Consider the following 18,429-nt stretch of genomic DNA (forward strand, 5'->3'; position numbering starts at 1 on the left):
TTATTTTGTTGTTTCGAGTGCGCAGACTTTCATTGTTGGTCTTTTTGTCGATTGAGCAATGAACACTGCGAGTGGCCGGGGATTGGATTCGATCCTTTTTTTGTGTCTTATTCGTTAACATAGATAATATAATTTAGATATTGTCTTTTTCATTCGAAATTAAAATTGTTAGGAGTTCGAAAATTTTAAAGTCGAAAACATTCAAGTCTCTAATGAGATTAATTATGCTAAGTCTAAATATGCTTTGTTCAATAAGGTCGTTACAAGAGTGTTAGAATTGTCATAGTGCAAAAGTTTATAAAGTTTTAAATAGCACAGGCTTGTAATGTTGATTATTTTAAGGAGCCGTGGCGGTCAGAAAATTTAAACAACAATTAAATTTCCTAGGTATTTTAATTAAATTAATTTAAATATACGCTGTAATAAATAATTGTTTAACAGAACTTTTCCCCGTTGACAAACTTAACCAAATATTTTAAGTTGTTCTGCATCTATTAGGATATTAGGACACGACTTTGAAAAAAGTTTTATTGCATACAAAATAAATTATTATATATGAGACAAGCATTTATTTCTAGTAGGGTATAAATTCGTATGTATATTTTAATATATGTATACATATAAAAATATTTATTTTTATTGCGTCAATTTATATTTTTATAGTTCACATTTAATTTTTATTAAACGTTCCTCTTTTCAAAATGATCAAAGGTTGTCTGAAAGAGATCGCTAGAAGCAATAAGATCTCCTTTACTCGCTCATTATACTTTTTTTTAAATTATAATAAAAATATTTCACATTTATATATAATCTTAATATTATAGTATATATTTGGATAAAACTAATTTTATATTACATTCTATATCTATCCGTCAGAAGATATAGAATGAAACTAACACATATGTATATAATCTGTATTATCAACGAATATATGTATGTAATCGTTCGTATATAAATAAAAACTACAGCTTTATTTAAAAAAAAAAACTTATCTTTTTAACGTCTTGTTCGAAAGTGATGTCCGAATCGTTAATCTGTCAAAACACTGTTATATCTTAATTATTTTACGAGGTAAAGGTATTTTGTATAAAAACTCTCACAATTAGAAAGTCTTGTTACATCTGTCATGAATAAAAAAAAAACTGACTTCTGTCTGTGATATTTTATTTAGACCATGAACTTAAGGTCATCAACCGAGAGCAATAAAAAATAAATAAGGTCAAATCAATCAAATCTCCTGAAATTAATTAACAGTTTCGAAATTTAAAAAAAGTACTACAAGGAACTGTCCAATATGTCAGACAAATCGGTGCACAGAGACTAGATACGTCTATAGTCTGTGTGCTATATACGGATAATATTTGCGCTTTGAATGTGTTCTATACACACAAAGCAGTATGATAAATTCGCTGTGCAGCGCCCCGGGCGCTTCCGCTCCACTCGCCTCGGATGCACGCCAGTGCGATCGATCGTGTGAATACACCTTTATCCGTTTTTTATTTTCATCTATTTATAGCGTGCTATTGAATCACGTCCCTGGTATAAACACATATCTTTTTTGTATGCGATCGATTAGTTCGTTGATTGATAAAATATATACATCTCGGTAAGGCTTTTGTGCAAACGAGCTTTGGTTGATTCTAGGTAGACTCATGATATATACTAGATGTTGCTAATTTGTGGCTTGCTGGTCGTGTAAGGAAATTTCTTCTATGCCAATATCTATCGGCCAGTGCTGACCAATAACCTTTATTATACGTCCGTGTGTGTATTATATGTATGCGTAACGTTTGAACTGTGATATAAAAAAAATTACAAAAATGTGGTCATAATTTATACCTTACAATTTATCGGTTATTTAAAAAACATAACTTATCTTCATTAATTAGCGGCGGTGTTATCGTAATTATACATAATATAATTATATTTTAAAACGCAATTCAGTTAAAATTTCCTCTCGAAATTATTAAGTGCTATCAGTAAATCACGCGACCCCTTTCCATTTGAAATATTCCATGGAACCGTATTATGATTAATATCGAGGAGAATGATAACATTGTACGCATCGGGTATAATATTATGAGAGTACATATAGATGAACTATGGAAGGATAATTTATAATACAAATATAGTACATAATATATTATATACACTCGGGAATCGAGGTAGCCCAGTGGGCTTGAGAAGCTGGTAGCTCTGAGAGATCCTTTTACAATAATTCCTTTCGTTAATACGTTGAAGAATCTTCAGTGTTATACCAATACTAACCCCAAGCTCTTCTAACACCCATACAAGCTCAGCATCATCAGCAGCTGCCAATATTTGTCCACTGCTGGACATAGACCTCTCCAAATGCACATCACTGTGATCTTTCTTTGTGTATTCGCATCCAGCTCCTGTTTATGCTCATACAAGCTTTTATAAAATAATTATTTTTTATTTTTATTTTTTTTATTGATAAATGTTGGACTAGAAAGTAACAAAACATTATTCGAAACTTAATTGTATGTTGACAAGTTCTGTGCTCGTAGAGACATGTATATAACTGGTCCAATCTTGTCTTCTACGAGTAAGAGGCTCGTAGCGGATCCGATGGGATTATTTCCACACACCGACCGTAGTATTTATCGCTACGACGTAACATCGTAGTGTATTTAAACAAGATTGCTTTAATGTTATGTCCAGTGTACTAAATTGAAATCGTTTGAGTGGGCTTATCGTATAGTTATAGTATGCACCGAGATGTTTGTTGCATCTCTTTGACCGCTCATACATGAACGAATGCTCAGTGTCACAGCTTAAACAATGTTCATGCTAACCGTGAACCGCCCAGTGAAATCGAAAGTTGACGCTCGTATATAATGAGCCTCGTTATTGGATATCGATCGGTTCTTTGGAGATTTGATTAGTATGGAGAAGAGAGCTTGTAAAAAATATTTATAATTAAGGCTAAATAAATCGACTTCTAAGAGTCTTTTACTTGTATGTTTAAAAGGTCTAATCTTAAGATCTACGAGTCCGTTTCGAAATTATTTTATAACGCTACTAGCGTCTCGTCCGACATAAGTACTTTCATAATTTTTCCAGTTATTTATATTTTTTGTTGCTTTTTTCCGACATGTTTTCCGACAGTGAAAAGCGATTAAAAATCTGTTCAGTAGTTTTGGAGTTTAACGTGAACATTAAACAACAGGCATGCGACAACAAGGCGGCCGGGGCAAGACGGGATAGCAAAAGAAAAATCATAATATTATAAAAATCAAAACGTATATTTAGAAATTCTAACAAAAAAAATTACAATCAAATATTGTATATATGAATAGCTATTAAAACTTTATGTAAAACATGTGAACTCCAATTCGAAACTTATAGCAGTTTTAAATAAAATACGAACCATTTTAATTTCAAAAACGTTATTAGATATTACTCGAGACGTTTCTCTTTGTAAAGTTTCACATGTTACACGGATCATTTAGAATTCCACTGGAAACCGCTGTTCTCTAGGCAACTAAAATAATTTATAAAGCTTTAAACAAATTGGAGGCTTTTATTCCACGAGGCAGAATACTTAATAAATTTTTTTTTTTCGTCGCAATAATGTCAAGCGTAGATGTTATCTGGCCCCGTAGCCAGATCAAATATTCCTTCGCTTTTGAAGTTGAGATGGCGTAAAATTGAGATAAGCTTTTAATGTATTATACGCTTAGTCACGTTAAAATTGTAACTGAAATATACGATAACGTGCGATATTTTAAAATTCAATTCTATAAATACGTTATACAGGATCTAAATAAAACAATTACGTATTTTGAAGGAAAAATAAACAACAAGCCAGTGTAACTACAGGCACAGGGGACATAACATCTTAGTTCCCAAGGTTGGTGGCACATTGACGATGTAAGGAATAGTTAATATTTGTTAAGGCGTCATTGTCTATGGGTGATGGCGACCACTTACCATCAGGTGGTGAAAAAAAAGTTTATTTTTTGTTTGAACAGAGACTTATCAATTTCTACACAATCGCATTAAATTTGGTATGAAGAGAATAAAGCAAGTATTTAAAATATTCAAAAAACCACATGATCTCGCTATACCTTACTTCACCAATACGAACCTTGGAAAATAAAATGTGCTTCTTGCTTGCATTGTCTTTGTATGTTGAGAGACTAGTTCTTTCCTTTTTAAAATATATAAACTAAACATATTATTGGTGGTAGAATATGTGATGAGAGATTACTACCCAGATGGGTTGCAACAAAATCCTACAACCACCACAAGGAAATAGTTCTATTTTAAATATGATAGTATTGAAATAAACATATTACAATATATCTCGACCATTTACATCATATTTAGAACTGGTTTTGAACTCGCATGGATATTAATATTTTTATAATAAAATCCGTTTTCCTTATTTATGAACGCGACTGTTAAACATAACTCAATGGTAGCGTAGGGATTCAAGCGCAGCCGAGTGTATAATGGGTGACATGAAGGGGCGTTTTCAGAGTGACCGAATAGCACCCCGGTGAAATATATGAGAGTTGTAGGAGCGAGGCGTATAATATAACATAACATAACATGCAGTGATGTTTCACTTGTCTAGTGTACATTGTGCAAAGTTTTTTTCTATTTACATAAATCTGAAACATATATGAACAGGCACTAGACACATCTTAGCTTCCAAGTTTGGTGACGCATTGGCCAATATCACCAATGTCATTGGACGTTGGTGGACAAATTTTAACTGTAATACGTTTATTATAAAGACAGTACGTTTGTATAAGGTAACATGTCGAAAATGTCAAATTTTTGGGCAAAAGGCTAAAGGTTGGCAATTGGCAAGTTTATCTTCCGTCTATTTCCTGTGTTTCTTGCTCCTTATTCGATCATTCATTATTCGTGTATGTCGTGACATTTTTCTTTACTATCTTAAATCAAAAATTTAAAACAAAACTTCCCCATGTTCCACTGCTTTGCTAAGACGTGTTCAATTTATAGACTTATTCAATTTATTACTGCGCCTATGCGGATTGGTAGATACATACGTGAATTCAAGCCGAGATGGCCCAGGTTAGAACGCTCACATATTAACCGATGATTGCGGGTTCAAACCCAGGAAAGCACCACTAAATATTCATGTGCTTTATTTGTGTTTATAATTCATCTCGTGCTCAACGGTTTAAGAAAACATCGTGAGGAAACATTTCATAGAAATTCATTTTCACTAACCCGCGTTGGAGCGGCGTAGTGGAATATTTTCTAAGCTTTCTTCTCGTAAGGTATTGGCTTTAATTAATAAACAATCGACCTTCATATCACTGTATCTGTAAAATATTTTCCACATAACAACAGTATTAATATAAAACTTGAAAGTTACATAAAAACCGTACGTAGAATAAGAAATGATAACAAATAATACGCCGACATTTTTCAGGTCGTTTATCGCCAGTATTAAACAACTGAATACGGTGAAGATTTATTTAATTGAGTTTATTTTTAAATAGTTTTCGATATTATTTCTGCAAATATGAATTAAAGGTAAAAGATTAACTTTGAAGGTTAGGGTTGAAAATGAACATTCTATATTTAAAATTATAATTAGATGTGTTATAAATTTATAAATAAATGATTATATAAAGGTAACTTGGGATAAATATATGAGTGGGCAATTTAAATTTGAGTAAGGTTATTTTGTTTCTCAACAAAATCATCCTTCAAAAATTTTAAACTAATTTTAATTGTTCCATATATCTGATGTGGAAATTAATTAAAAATAATTTTGTACAATTTTAAATACGGTTTTGAAAACGAAATAACTTAGCGTGTAGAAGATCTAACATATTCTGAATCAAAGTTCACAGGCTCAAAGTCAAGTTAGATAGGAGTTAAGTTTATAATTTATTATGCTTAGCTTAGCCATCAAGTTATGATGTTAGTAACGTTCCTTTTATGACACAATTCCATTAATCATAATATTTCTTAATTCAGTACCAAGAAGCAAAGACCGCTTGATGTTCTAGCTCTTATTATAGAAGTCCATTGAACTCACCTTTTCAACAATAGCAAATTTTATTTCGTTATATTATACCTCTCTTTTTCTGAACTAATTGATACAATGAATGATAACGATGGTATTGTTTAGTTTGACCATCAATAAGAAATTGTAATGCTTTTACGTTGAGTAAAGTAATTTGAGTTTGAGTTTGAGTTTGACTAATGGTTCATAAAACTTTAAATGCATTTCTATTAAAACAAACCAACTAAGTTAACTGATGATTTTCCACGGACTTAAATATAATACTAATTATGTTATATTATCCTATTATAATATTATAATACTAATTATATAAAATACTATCGGACTTATAATTAATATAGGTAATCAATAAATTTGTAATAAAAATATCTAACAATCTAATCTGTCCATATTATACATACGCAAATATTGAAGATACATCATTTAAGCTCTTCAGATTTAATATAAAAGATTGTCCGTAGAAAAATATCACGTAGCGTCGATACGGGGAATTCCCGTGCGTTCGACCGGAAAATAGCCGACATAAAGGTCCAACATTCTGGTTCTGACCGGGACGGAAGCGATAAAATATATATGAGGGTCACCAACACCCTCGGCCGTCGGACACGTGACTTCTGGAATTATTTTTTATTTTTTAGATAACAATGTTTGTAGCATCGATTTTGTATTTAAAACTTTAACGACAACAAAATAAAGTAACTTATCGTGTGGTATATACAATAAGGTTTTATAACGTCGAAGTTATTAAAATATATTCGAGTATCAAATGAGACGCAAAAACAACGATTAATCTTAATTATAATTAATAATCTACGTCAAAATGCTCCTCGTTTTTTTCTAAGAAATATCGCTAAAAGGTCGCTAATAACTTTATTCCACTCGCCGTTGTCGTTTAAAGATTACCTCGTAAAAGTAAAACTCAGACGCATAAATAAAATGCACAACAAGATGGCGGCGGCGATGGCCGGTGTTACCAGCAATTAATCTCCATTACCCGCACGCGCCAAATCACGCCGCTGTTTTATTCGTTAAATGGACCCGCCGAATTAATGCGTTCAAACGTTTACAAAGGCAAAAGAATCGACGAAGAATCGTCGGGAGAATCTATGCCCCTTTTGTGTCGGTTTGTGATAAATGCCCCGATTCGTCTTTGTTTAAGAAAGAAAAAAACTTGTAGCTAATTCGAAACGGAATATCAATATTTGAAACACTGGGTTTCGAACAACTTTAAGAAATATATTAAATAAATTACAAAGACGAATTACGCTTCAGAGAATCGCGATCGTTTCGGAATTTTAAATTGTTGTTATTATTGAATCATTTATTTAATATAACTAACAATCTTTAAATAATAAGACTCGTTTCTTCTTTATGGAAAAGGGGATGAATTTCTTCTCAGTTTCAAAATAAAACCTTACCTTTTTTCTAGATATTTTATACTAATATTAAATAATGTACATTATATATAATTATATATGTTTTCTCAGGTGCGGACATTGTTCGTGAGCGGTCTGCCCATGGACGCCAAGCCAAGGGAACTCTACCTACTGTTTCGAGCTTACGAAGTGAGTACAAATATAATTAAACCACACAATTAATTTAAAATTCTTCATTGTGATTCCAACCGAAAGTAGTTATTCAATGCAAATTTACATACATCCAAATTTCAATGCAAATCTTTGGTAGCCTCTATGATTCATCGAAGCACACTCCCCGCATCACGTGACTCGGAAATATAATATCGATATGGATTAATGCGTCATAAATATGAAGCGTCATGACGTTGTGTAATAGTTGGAATTGAATCGATTCCGTCGACCGATAAGGTGTACGTTCGATTCTCGGCTGGTACGGCCGGCACCGTAAATGCGCCTAAAGTTAATAGGGTGGATTCGGATCGCGTGTTCGCCACAACGCCTGGTACGGCGGGATACCATTGTTGGAGCGAAATTTCGTCGGAACTGACATACGTTGCTATGATGAACATCGATCGGACTAAATTGCTTGAGCTAGTTTGCCTTATAATTTGTTTCAATGTTTATTCAAAGTTCGTATGTACAAATACTACTTATAAGTCTATATAAACTTTGCCGTTTCATAAATTCATTTGCAATCGATCAAAAAATGCATTGATAAAGAAGACATATAATTTAATACAAGATTATACAGATGCAACAAAAACGTGGAGTTAATACTCGTTGACTAGCAAGCACAATATATTAATTATACATACATATATAATTGTATTTAAATAACATGGCTTATTGTTTTTAAATGATGAAAAAGAGTAACTACTGAAATTTTCGCATTCTTCTCGGTAGAATCTACATTCCGATCCGATTAGATATTATATATCGATTCAAAAGTGATTCAAAAGCCTACTTGAATAAAGTATATTTTGATTTTGATTCACGCGGCGCGACCCTCCACGAGATACATTTTAATAAAATAAAACTTAACAAATCTTATTTGTATTTTGTTGCTGTCTGTACTCTCAGCCACACTAACACATCTTGTAAGCACGAGCGTCAGTCACTCACACTAATGCACGCAGATAATAGTTAAGCGTGGAGTATGGTAAGAACAACTATAACTGTTTTTATTACAATCCAGACACTTGGTTAATGAGAGCTAGGCCGTAATAAGTTTTAAGATTTCAACCATAAACACTTTGTATGTGTGTCTTTGTAAGCGTATGTCTGTATTATAAATGTATAAATGTATGTGTATAGCGTATTGTTATCTAGCTCATATGCGCATCAACTGTATTTGTATTTTGTACAAATATAATATTGTTTTTTTTTTGTTTCGTAGGGATACGAGGGTTCGCTCCTGAAAGTTACAAGCAAAAATGGAAAAACAGCATCCGTGAGTATCTTTCAATTAGAAACTAGTGTATTTTGTAAATTTGTGTTATTTTATAGTGAGCTAGTGGTTTTAACGCGGGAATTTTAATTTAAGATTTTGGTTCAAACACGAACTAGGAGTATTTATATGTTTTGACGAAATCTATTATATCTGCATCCATTGATCAAAAATTTGACTTATGTAGCCTGTATGCTCAATGTATCTCCAATCTGTAGCTCCAAATTTTGAACTTAAGAGAAGAAGAGGCCTCAACAATGTGCCATTTACAGGCTTTTACTTTATGTACTTCTGACTTATATCGGCTTTGTAGGTTAGTCTCAAGGGAGACTACTACGCCATGTACGTCAACTTATATGCACCCTATCATTCTGACTTTAATAATTCGATAAGGCAGCAATTAAGATACGAAAGAAAGTAATTCCAGTTTGACACAAAAGGCACAGACTTCAGACTACTGATAGTTTATCGGCAGAGTACCTAAAGTATTAAAAAAAAGTGTACGCCAATAATGATGACATTTCTTATGTTGCCATTGTCTATGGACGGTGTGACTATTTACCATCAGGCCCATTTGCTTATCCGCCTTGATTATATTATGTATTAAATAATATACTCAGTAAATATTAAAATAATCTTGTTTTTATTGACATCATCTATTTGTCTATAATTAACCATAAAATACAGATATTCCATCCAGTTCTTCTCTGTACAAAATTGCTCTGTAACAATAATATGAAGTTGTGAACTTTCCATCCAACGATAATAAACTTGTAATTTGCATACAATTATTCATTGTATAATATTAACATAAGTATTTGTTATTGCAGCCGGTCGGTTTCGTTACATTTCACACTCGGGCTGGAGCGGAGGCCGCTAAGCAGGATCTTCAGGTTAGTACCAAAACCATGCTTCAACTAATCAATTCTAAACATCATTTATATATTTAATTAGAATATAATTTATACTAAAAATATACATCAGAAAAAAGTAGGATCTGAATAAATCATACTAATATTTTATTCGTAAACAAACACAACAAAAGATTCACAAACACTAAACATAACGCCTTGTAAACATCGATCGCTTACAACACCCGAAACATTACAAGATCATAACGTCCTCCTTATACAACGATATAGTCCAAACACTCAAAGTAAAAATGCTATATGTAAATAATTAAAAAATTGAAAATTAAACGTAAAACGCACGGTGTTACTAAACCTCTTTCTTCACATGCCTACACAGCCAATAAGCACCATAGTTAATATTCTCATTGTAGACTTGGAATAACATTTTCCCGACTCGAGTAACCGCATCGTAAGTTATGCTAAACCCATGCACATATCGACTAGACCACGTCGAGTCATCTAGTCGGAGCCACTAAGCTCTCAATCCCGGATATTGGAGTGAAATCGATTACGTTATCGTGTATATAGGCAACCGCATGTCACTGTTTGACAGATTTCGATGTCACACCCCGAGCACCGTGTTTCGGCACCTTAGCAGGCGCTGGCGTGAAAAAAAAGTACATTTCCGTGACAGTTGCTATTTCAACAAACTTTACATGATAGTTTTACAAGCAATGTATCGCGAATAAATTTTTTCATTTGTTTATTTGGCGAAAGATATAAATTTTAAAAACGTCTAGTATTCACGGCTATCGTTTTACAAATGAAACATCCCTGTCTCCGCACTGGACTGTGAGTCCGGTGGGAACAAGTGGCCAACCGTCCATCGTCATTATATCGGAGCGCCGCACCGCTCGCGGCTGTTCACAGCAGGGCGTCCGGTTCGACCCCGATATGCCGCAAACGATTCGGCTGGAGTTCGCTAAAAGCAACACGAAGGTCAGCAAGCCGAAGCCGGCAGTTGCCACAGCCGCGCCAGCTGCACACCCCGCATTGATGCACCCACTCACTGGACGTAAGTACCGCCGAACGCACACACCACCCGGCGCTCGCTCGATCGTCAACTCGCCCAGAATTCAGATCACAAGAAACAATATCTCACCTTCATCAATACATTTGTATTCATTGAACTGTATCCTTCCCCGTTTCATCAATAAAGTCAAACCGTATTTCAATGTATACTGGTGACGTACTGTTTCTCCGTAGTTATTTAAACGCTACACAATCCAAAAACGATTTCGCCACAAGTACCCACACGACTTTTATATTCTTACGATATAACGCTTTCGTATCTAAGGAAGAGTGATGGCGCGTCGAGCAATCGCAAATTTGGGCAAGTATCTGTAAAAGCTTACACGTACCACGCAAAGCCTAGCTCCGTGAAGCTATTATTGTCTTCCAATCGACTGTCGGGTTCTTTTACCACTATTAAACTACCTAGTCACATGTTCTCATGACATTCCGTATTATAGCCTCGCTTCTTTAATAAGATCTTGTTCACGAATTGGCTACTTAGGAGCGTGAAAACACGTTTCGCACATTGTAAATAAATTTATTTGTGATCGGTGTTTTTGTTTAATTTTATTCGACTTTTTAGAATTTTCAAAGTATAGGTATTCGTCTAATGTGAATCGTGTTGCGCAGACTTAGCCAGTCCCTTCTTCCCCGGAGGGGGCGCTGAGCTCTGGCACCACCCGTTAGCTTACGGAGGGGAGCTGCCGACACTGTCGCACGGACTGGTACATCCCGCCATTCATCCTCAAATGGCGCCCGTGCGTTCCTACCTCTGACTAGCTGCCGCCGACAGGCCACACCACGTAAGTTAATAGTTAAACTTATAATTTATATATCAATGTCATATGACTGAGCTTGAATATTAAAGTTAATTATTATAAAGTATACATACATATTATATGTACGTATTTTAAATACAATAAGACATAGGAGTTTGATGTAATTTAATAGAGAATAAATATTTTTCGCCCTCAGACCCCCTTGACGCTAGGCGCATGCGTACTACCGGCCCCAGCGCTGGGTTCGCCGGGAGCAGCGGTCCCGGCGCATGCGCCCGCGCCGCCTGCGCACCCCGCACACCCCGCGCACCCCGCGCCTCCCTGCTCGACGCTCTTTGTCGCTAACCTCGGACAATTCGTCTCCGAGCACGAACTCAAAGAGATATTCAGCAGGTACGTGTCGCCTTCATTTGTCGGCTTCGACTGGAAAAGTGACACACTTTACATTTACCCCTTGTATTTCGTGGAATTTATTATATTAATACAATGTTAGTGTGACCCTATGAGCATATGAAAATCTCTCCGTTTGGATAATTTACTACAACCCCTAGTTTGTTGTCAGTTATGGTTTCCAAGAAGTAAAAATATATTTAAAAGTAATGTTTCCAGTCGAACCAAGCATTCGTTAAATGTCTGCATGATCGCAAAATATTAAAAATGAAATGTATCAGTTGTATGAACCGACGCAGAGTACTTATTTTTAAATAGTTGAATACATATTCTCCACAGTGCATGTCGCACCAAATATCACAAAGTCGTCTATTGTTGGGTATTATTGTTTATGTTCTGATCCATCTCAAACCAATTGACGACGCCGACGTCAGTTTGTATGAGATCGTAAGCCTGCACCCGTACCACTTCAGCATGACAGTCGAACATCTGTTTACACTATAACACACTAGTCGTATGCTATCAGCACAAACATCACATAAATGTATGAACTGTCGATTGCACCCGAATTTACTTTATAGTATCAATATGCCGAATATATACTCCTGTAAACTGCAAACCTTGTAAGGTTAGACAATACCTGTGACAGAGCAATTCCTTTTTTTATCGCTTTTGTCCAAAATCAGTTACGCATTCAAAAATTTATTTGCGAATTAGATGAAACAGCTTTCAACATGTTATAGTCTAAAATCAGAGACATCCTTAGTGTTTAAAATCATTCGATACCGTGGCACCACAGCAGACTATGTCAATATAAAACACACAAGGCAAGGGTACGAGTGCGGGCATATCTGAGTGTAATGGTAACAGCTGCCCGGGTTTCTCGCGACTGCGGCTTCTGACGGCCGGTAGCGGCGGCGGCTCGGGTCCGGTCGCGTTCGTCGACTTCGTTACCCCGAGCGACGCAGCCACCGCCATGGCCCGCCTGCAGGGCGCCCTGCTCCTCAGCTCAGAGGGGGCCATCCACCTCGAATTCGCGAGGCATAAGTTGGCACACAACGGCTGGATACTCGCACATGAAGTATGCACGCGCACTCCTCTTTACCACGATACCACACGGATTCCTAGACCATGTTGTAAACTTTTAGTAGTTGCTAACAGAGTTTCGGATAATACAATAACAGATTTCATTCGATTTCCGAAGCTAGACTTTAGTGAATATTCAAATTTAGACACAATGTTTACAGACCATAGTTCGAGCTGAGATAACTAATACGCCATTTCCTAGTAACCGTGTAGTATCTTCTAAACAATTTGGATCCCATACAAAATCATATCACTGGAACGAACACGGTATGGGCTCCGAAACGACTGCGTAATGCAACACCACGCACCTCGCACCTTAGATCTAATAGCCTGATAAATGACAACTAGCGATATAAGTGAAGCATATACTTTAGAAGTAATTCCTCGTCGGCGTGATTACTAAATTACGATCGGTCAGCAGGGAGCCAAAGGCGGAGAAGAGGGCGAACAACATTAACTCGTTCGTGGCACTCGGCACTTGACAACCAGCTAACTGAGGGACGCGCTACCTCGGGCCGCCGTGCTGCGGCGCGTGCGCGCTCCTCGGCTAGCGGCGGACCGGGATCAGCTTCACCAACAACGACAACGGATGGATGTAATTAGCAAAACGCTCTCCTCGTTTATGTTTTCGTCTGTAGCGTCAGAGGTGTGGTGTACTTTGTTGATACCAAATTTAGCGTAAAATTTTATTATATTAACATTCCAGTTTAATTGTTTACCGTTCACGATGAAAATATTATTTGAAATTATTATTACCTTTTATTGTATAACGTGTTTATTTAATTGATTTTTTTTTTTATGTAATATAAGATTTATTTACAAGTAAGTTATTGTGTGGTGACGTTTGTATATTCGTTTCTACGAGGCCGGTTATACAACTGAGATGATTTGTTATGGATATAGTGTAATATCAGAAATTAAACATTTTAGGATAAATCACATTCGAATAAGCTAAAAACCAAAGGTGCCCTTCATAGAAAGATTACGTTTTGTTGATAATATTTCAAGTTGAATGATTTTAAATGAAGTTGTATGTAATGATAACGATACTTTTGTTTTAGTCTCGATAATGTTAGCGTATTTAAATGAATTTTTCATTAATATCTCAAATTATATTTACCTAATGCTTTTTAGTAACTTTTATAATGTTCAATCACTCGTTAAAGCGCTGGCACACTAGCGTTGGTTTACGATCCTTCTATCTGTATATGGATAAAATTGAATCGCAATAATGTGAGGACGTGACGGTCGTCACGCGAGGCCCTCGGCGCCGCTCGTGCAGCGTCGCGCGCCGGGCCCGCCGCCCGAGCCGCCGCGCGCGCCCTGTGGAGCGCCTCCCGACGCCGCGTCAGCCCTAACCCGCGCAAACCCTTTCGATCGTTTACTTTCGGACCCGCGACGGCTCGGGCGCTCTGCGGTGCGACTGTCGAGCGGCGTTCAGTCTTGCTGGGAGAATTTAGCCTTTGCCTTATGAAAGTTGAATGACTATATGTAATCATTATATTATTAATTATTAGTGATAATTATACGGCGACACGCGCCAAGCTGAATAGTAAAACAATTATTCTATTTGCATGCTTTGACGAGCTTTTTGGTAATACTAATTTAAAACTTAGTAGTTACTTTAATTGTGTAATCTTTAGGTAAATATTATAATATTAGGTAAGGGTATTTATTGTAGACGATCTGCATAGTTACATTACTATTAATTGAAAGTTATTCTTACATAATATCGAAACAGTGTAATGAAGTTAAATCTATTGTGTTAGGGTTAATCAAATGGAAAATTAATATATTTTTTATTTTTAGCTAGTTGACTATCGCGTACCGAACGGCGGCTCGCTCGAGTCGGGCGAGTTTGCGAGGCGGATGTGTGCGAAATAGCAATAAACCAAAAATGAATTCTTAATGTTTATATTATAGGTATCTAGAATCGTATTCTGCTGATCTAAACATGTAAAAATTATACAAAAAAAAAAGTAAAAAAAAAGTAATAAATAAATCCCTGCTTAGGCTATTTTTAATAAGATTTCGGATATTTGGGTGAGATCTTGACGCGACAGATATCGACGGAGCATTCACAAGATCCTCGTCGTAAGCCGGATTGATCCGCATGTGAATTCTTATGAAAGTCTCTTAGTCAATATTTAATAGAAATATGTCAATTTTTGACTTAGCAAAATTTTATACGTTATTTATAGTGACTGTAACTATCACGGTATACCGAGCGTCATTGCGTGTAGACCAAAGATAAAAGATATACATAACTTAATACTAACCTCAAACCAAACGTACCAAACATTATTTCCTGGCCTACACATCGACAGACAGATTTTAAATCGATTCTATTTATTACGCAAGCGTTCTAAACATATTTATACATAACACAAATTATAATGACGATTTTAAATCGATATTGTTATTTTTCTGAAAAATCGATATTAATGTTCAACATTTCAGAATAATTAAAGTGTTCGGTTCAATGTAAGTAAATCGAAGTCGATGTGTGGAGCCAGCGTTAGTTAACTCTCTTAGAAAATAACTGAATATTTATAAAAAATAAATAATATTGATCGATTTTTAATTTATATCAAAATCCTAAAAATGTCAAAACTCGGTTTCTCTTGGTATTCGTATTCACTGTCTGTTTTAATAGTTAAGCTAAGTCAATGTTTACTTATTTAATTCGATATATAATGCTAACTCGTATGTAAGTTGTGTAATAGTGTATTAGTGATCTCCCAAACCTTCGGCGCCCGGCGTCCCCGACCGCAAACAGGATACAACGAAAAGTTTTCATTTTCTTTTCCGTTGTTATTTCCCAAGCTCCATGGTAACTTCGGCTTCGTTTATTTATTGCCTCTCGCTGTGCAAATGATTTAAGAAATTTAAAAAGCTATTAAGATCTTTTATATAAATATATATATTTCGTAACTTAAATTGGAGGTGAAACTATTTTTTGTATATTTATAAGAGTGACCAGGGAGCTTGTTGGTCGGTTTATGTTGCGCATGCGCGTCGGGGCCGCGGGCGCCGCCACGATTCCGTCCAACCGTAGCTAGCGAGTAAGAGACGTCCAGTGGCTACGAACACGGCTGCGTCATTTGCGGGACTACTCGATACATATCATCGTGTAATATTAATGTGTAATTAGAATTAATATGCGGTTTCATAGAGACTTTTATTCAGTATACTCGTCTACTACTTGAAGTGCAATCGGCTACATGTCACGCTATATCAGTAACGAGTTTACGTTGTCGGAACTAACGCTTGACACACGCTCCGCGCCGTCTTCGAATATTTTCGCTTGGGTGTTACTTTGTGGGAACGAACCGGTGAATGTTTTGTTGGTTTATCGAATCGAGTAGCTTCGAGTCGGTGCTCGTAGGGTCGGCTGGAGGCGCGTGACATGGCCCGCATGTGATAGGGTAGAGTAGGGGTAGCCTTGCAAGTTAGGTTAAGTGAAGCGGTAAGACACAAACACCGTGCATCGGAAACATATCAATCTGTGCCCCTTAATAAATAATTAAATACTAATCTAAGAGATACATATGAATAGCGTAAACAAAATAATCGTTCGAAGTATCAAATACATAGTAAGTGTTGTTTTCGTACGTTGAACAATTAATGAGGCGGTTAGGTCGTTTTCGAGATGTGAATCGTTACGCATAGTACCCGAGTAGTTTCGCGCAATTTATTTTAACTTACCGCATTATAGATCTTTAAATGTATTTTTTATTGTTATACATAGGCTAATGTTTAATATGGCTTAATTACCAAAATATTTTTAGCTGTTCGCTTCTTATTCAGTATTAATGATCTTTTGATTTCCGGCGACAGGAGCTAGCGCGTTGCTGGCTCTTATTTGTATATCGAGCAAATTATATCATACAAAATATATAGTTAGTAATTAATTGTTAGATTTGTGTGACTTGAATTATTTAAAGCTTTTAGAGCAAAAGGTAAAGTGTTATTGTGGTTTAAGAAATAAAAAAAAACATAATGACATTGTAAAAATAGTGATAAATCTAGCTTAATTATCATTATTACAACTTTTATAGATGTTCATTGATTTATTTCCTTACTTCATGGACTACTGTGGCATTGGAGACCTCATTGTTAATTCAAATAAATTTGAGCTCATCCTCTATCGAAGTTTTCATTCCGACATCCCTTCGAACTCGCTATCAATCAAGTCTCCAAACAGACATCGACCAAAGTTCTTTAAAGAATCTGCTTAACTTTCCAATTAATACTTTATCTTGTTTCATAGAACAGACGAACGTTCATTTCGAACGATCTAATGAATTATTCGAGTTTACATTTGTTTTGTCAATTTTCTTGTTATAATTGAGACGTATTAGTAAAATATAGGCGTAGTTTAGAATAACCCAAATAGATATAATTATTAAACAGTTGGCTTTGGAATATGCTTAGTAGTTTAACAGCTTTCTCGCGTCCTCTTGTAAAACGATTTGTCTGGTGTGACTACGAAAGAAATTGTTTTACAACGAAGACGTTGTAAGATGTGAAAGCGCTATTGAACTTTCTTATTTCGATAATGATTTTGTGACAGTGTTGTATTTATGTTATAATTAGTTTTAAAGCATTATAGGGTCCAAAGATTGGGAATAAAAACATATGTGACAAATCATGTTTGTTTTTTTATGATTTTAATGAATTCTTTTTTTTTTAGGTTGTCGAAGACTCGCATTATTACATTTTTGCATTATTATATTTGAATACACGTGATTATACGAAATATATTGTACTATTGAAGGTTATTGTTCATTATTTCGTTTTTATTTCTTTTTTATAACAATTTATGTAAGTTTTGAAAGTTTTGAAAATGCTACTATTATAGGTACTACACAGTTATAGTATTCATTGCTAGACAAATATTTCAAAGCATTAGACTCATAAGTAAAATGATTTAAACTCAAACAATTTTAAACATACTTGTATTTTACTCACGTGCTATTAAGATTTTATACGGAAAATAAATCGAAAACAATATTTTAAATAATCGATTTAATATAAGCTCTTTCAAATTTAGATTCAAGGCTCAAAATATGTCGTATAAAATATGAAAACTGTTTTAATTGTTATATTTAATTAAACTCATACAGAAACATAATAACAAACACACTGAGTGAACCACTTCGCAAACTCACTGAAACTTTGGGCAAATATGTAGACAAAGTCTACACACATCTGTACTTATATATATTTTACAAAATGAGAAATAATTTTATTTATTTTCAAGCGAATAATGTATCACAATACATTTTTTTAAAAAAAAATATAATGAAATACTAGTACAAAATAAAGCATTTAATTTAGT

At 35.0% G+C, this 18,429-nt stretch overlaps 1 protein-coding gene across 4 annotated transcripts in view; it reads left to right on the top strand.

Moving 5' to 3' along the window:
- LOC124543296 (protein couch potato) overlaps positions 1-17,739 on the top strand; it is a 208,393-nt gene extending 190,654 nt beyond the window's left edge. Inside the window, exons 3-10 of one of the 4 annotated variants that reach the window (XM_047121478.1) lie at positions 7,528-7,605; positions 8,855-8,908; positions 9,736-9,798; positions 10,687-10,831; positions 11,461-11,633; positions 11,806-12,002; positions 12,870-13,080; positions 13,507-17,739. In XM_047121478.1, the coding sequence (XP_046977434.1) occupies positions 7,528-7,605; positions 8,855-8,908; positions 9,736-9,798; positions 10,687-10,831; positions 11,461-11,606 (486 nt within the window). In that variant the 3' untranslated portion in view covers positions 11,607-11,633; positions 11,806-12,002; positions 12,870-13,080; positions 13,507-17,739. Of the gene's footprint in view, positions 1-7,527; positions 7,606-8,854; positions 8,909-9,735; positions 9,799-10,686; positions 10,832-11,460; positions 11,634-11,805; positions 12,003-12,869; positions 13,081-13,503 lie in introns of all 4 variants that reach the window. The other 3 variants (XM_047121486.1, XM_047121468.1, XM_047121493.1) reach the window with 3 other exon arrangements.
- Positions 17,740-18,429: the final 690 nt, after the last annotated feature.

Source organism: Vanessa cardui, chromosome 3 (assembly GCF_905220365.1).
Source record: "Vanessa cardui chromosome 3, ilVanCard2.1, whole genome shotgun sequence".
In the NCBI taxonomy this organism is placed as follows: domain Eukaryota; kingdom Metazoa; phylum Arthropoda; class Insecta; order Lepidoptera; family Nymphalidae; genus Vanessa; species Vanessa cardui.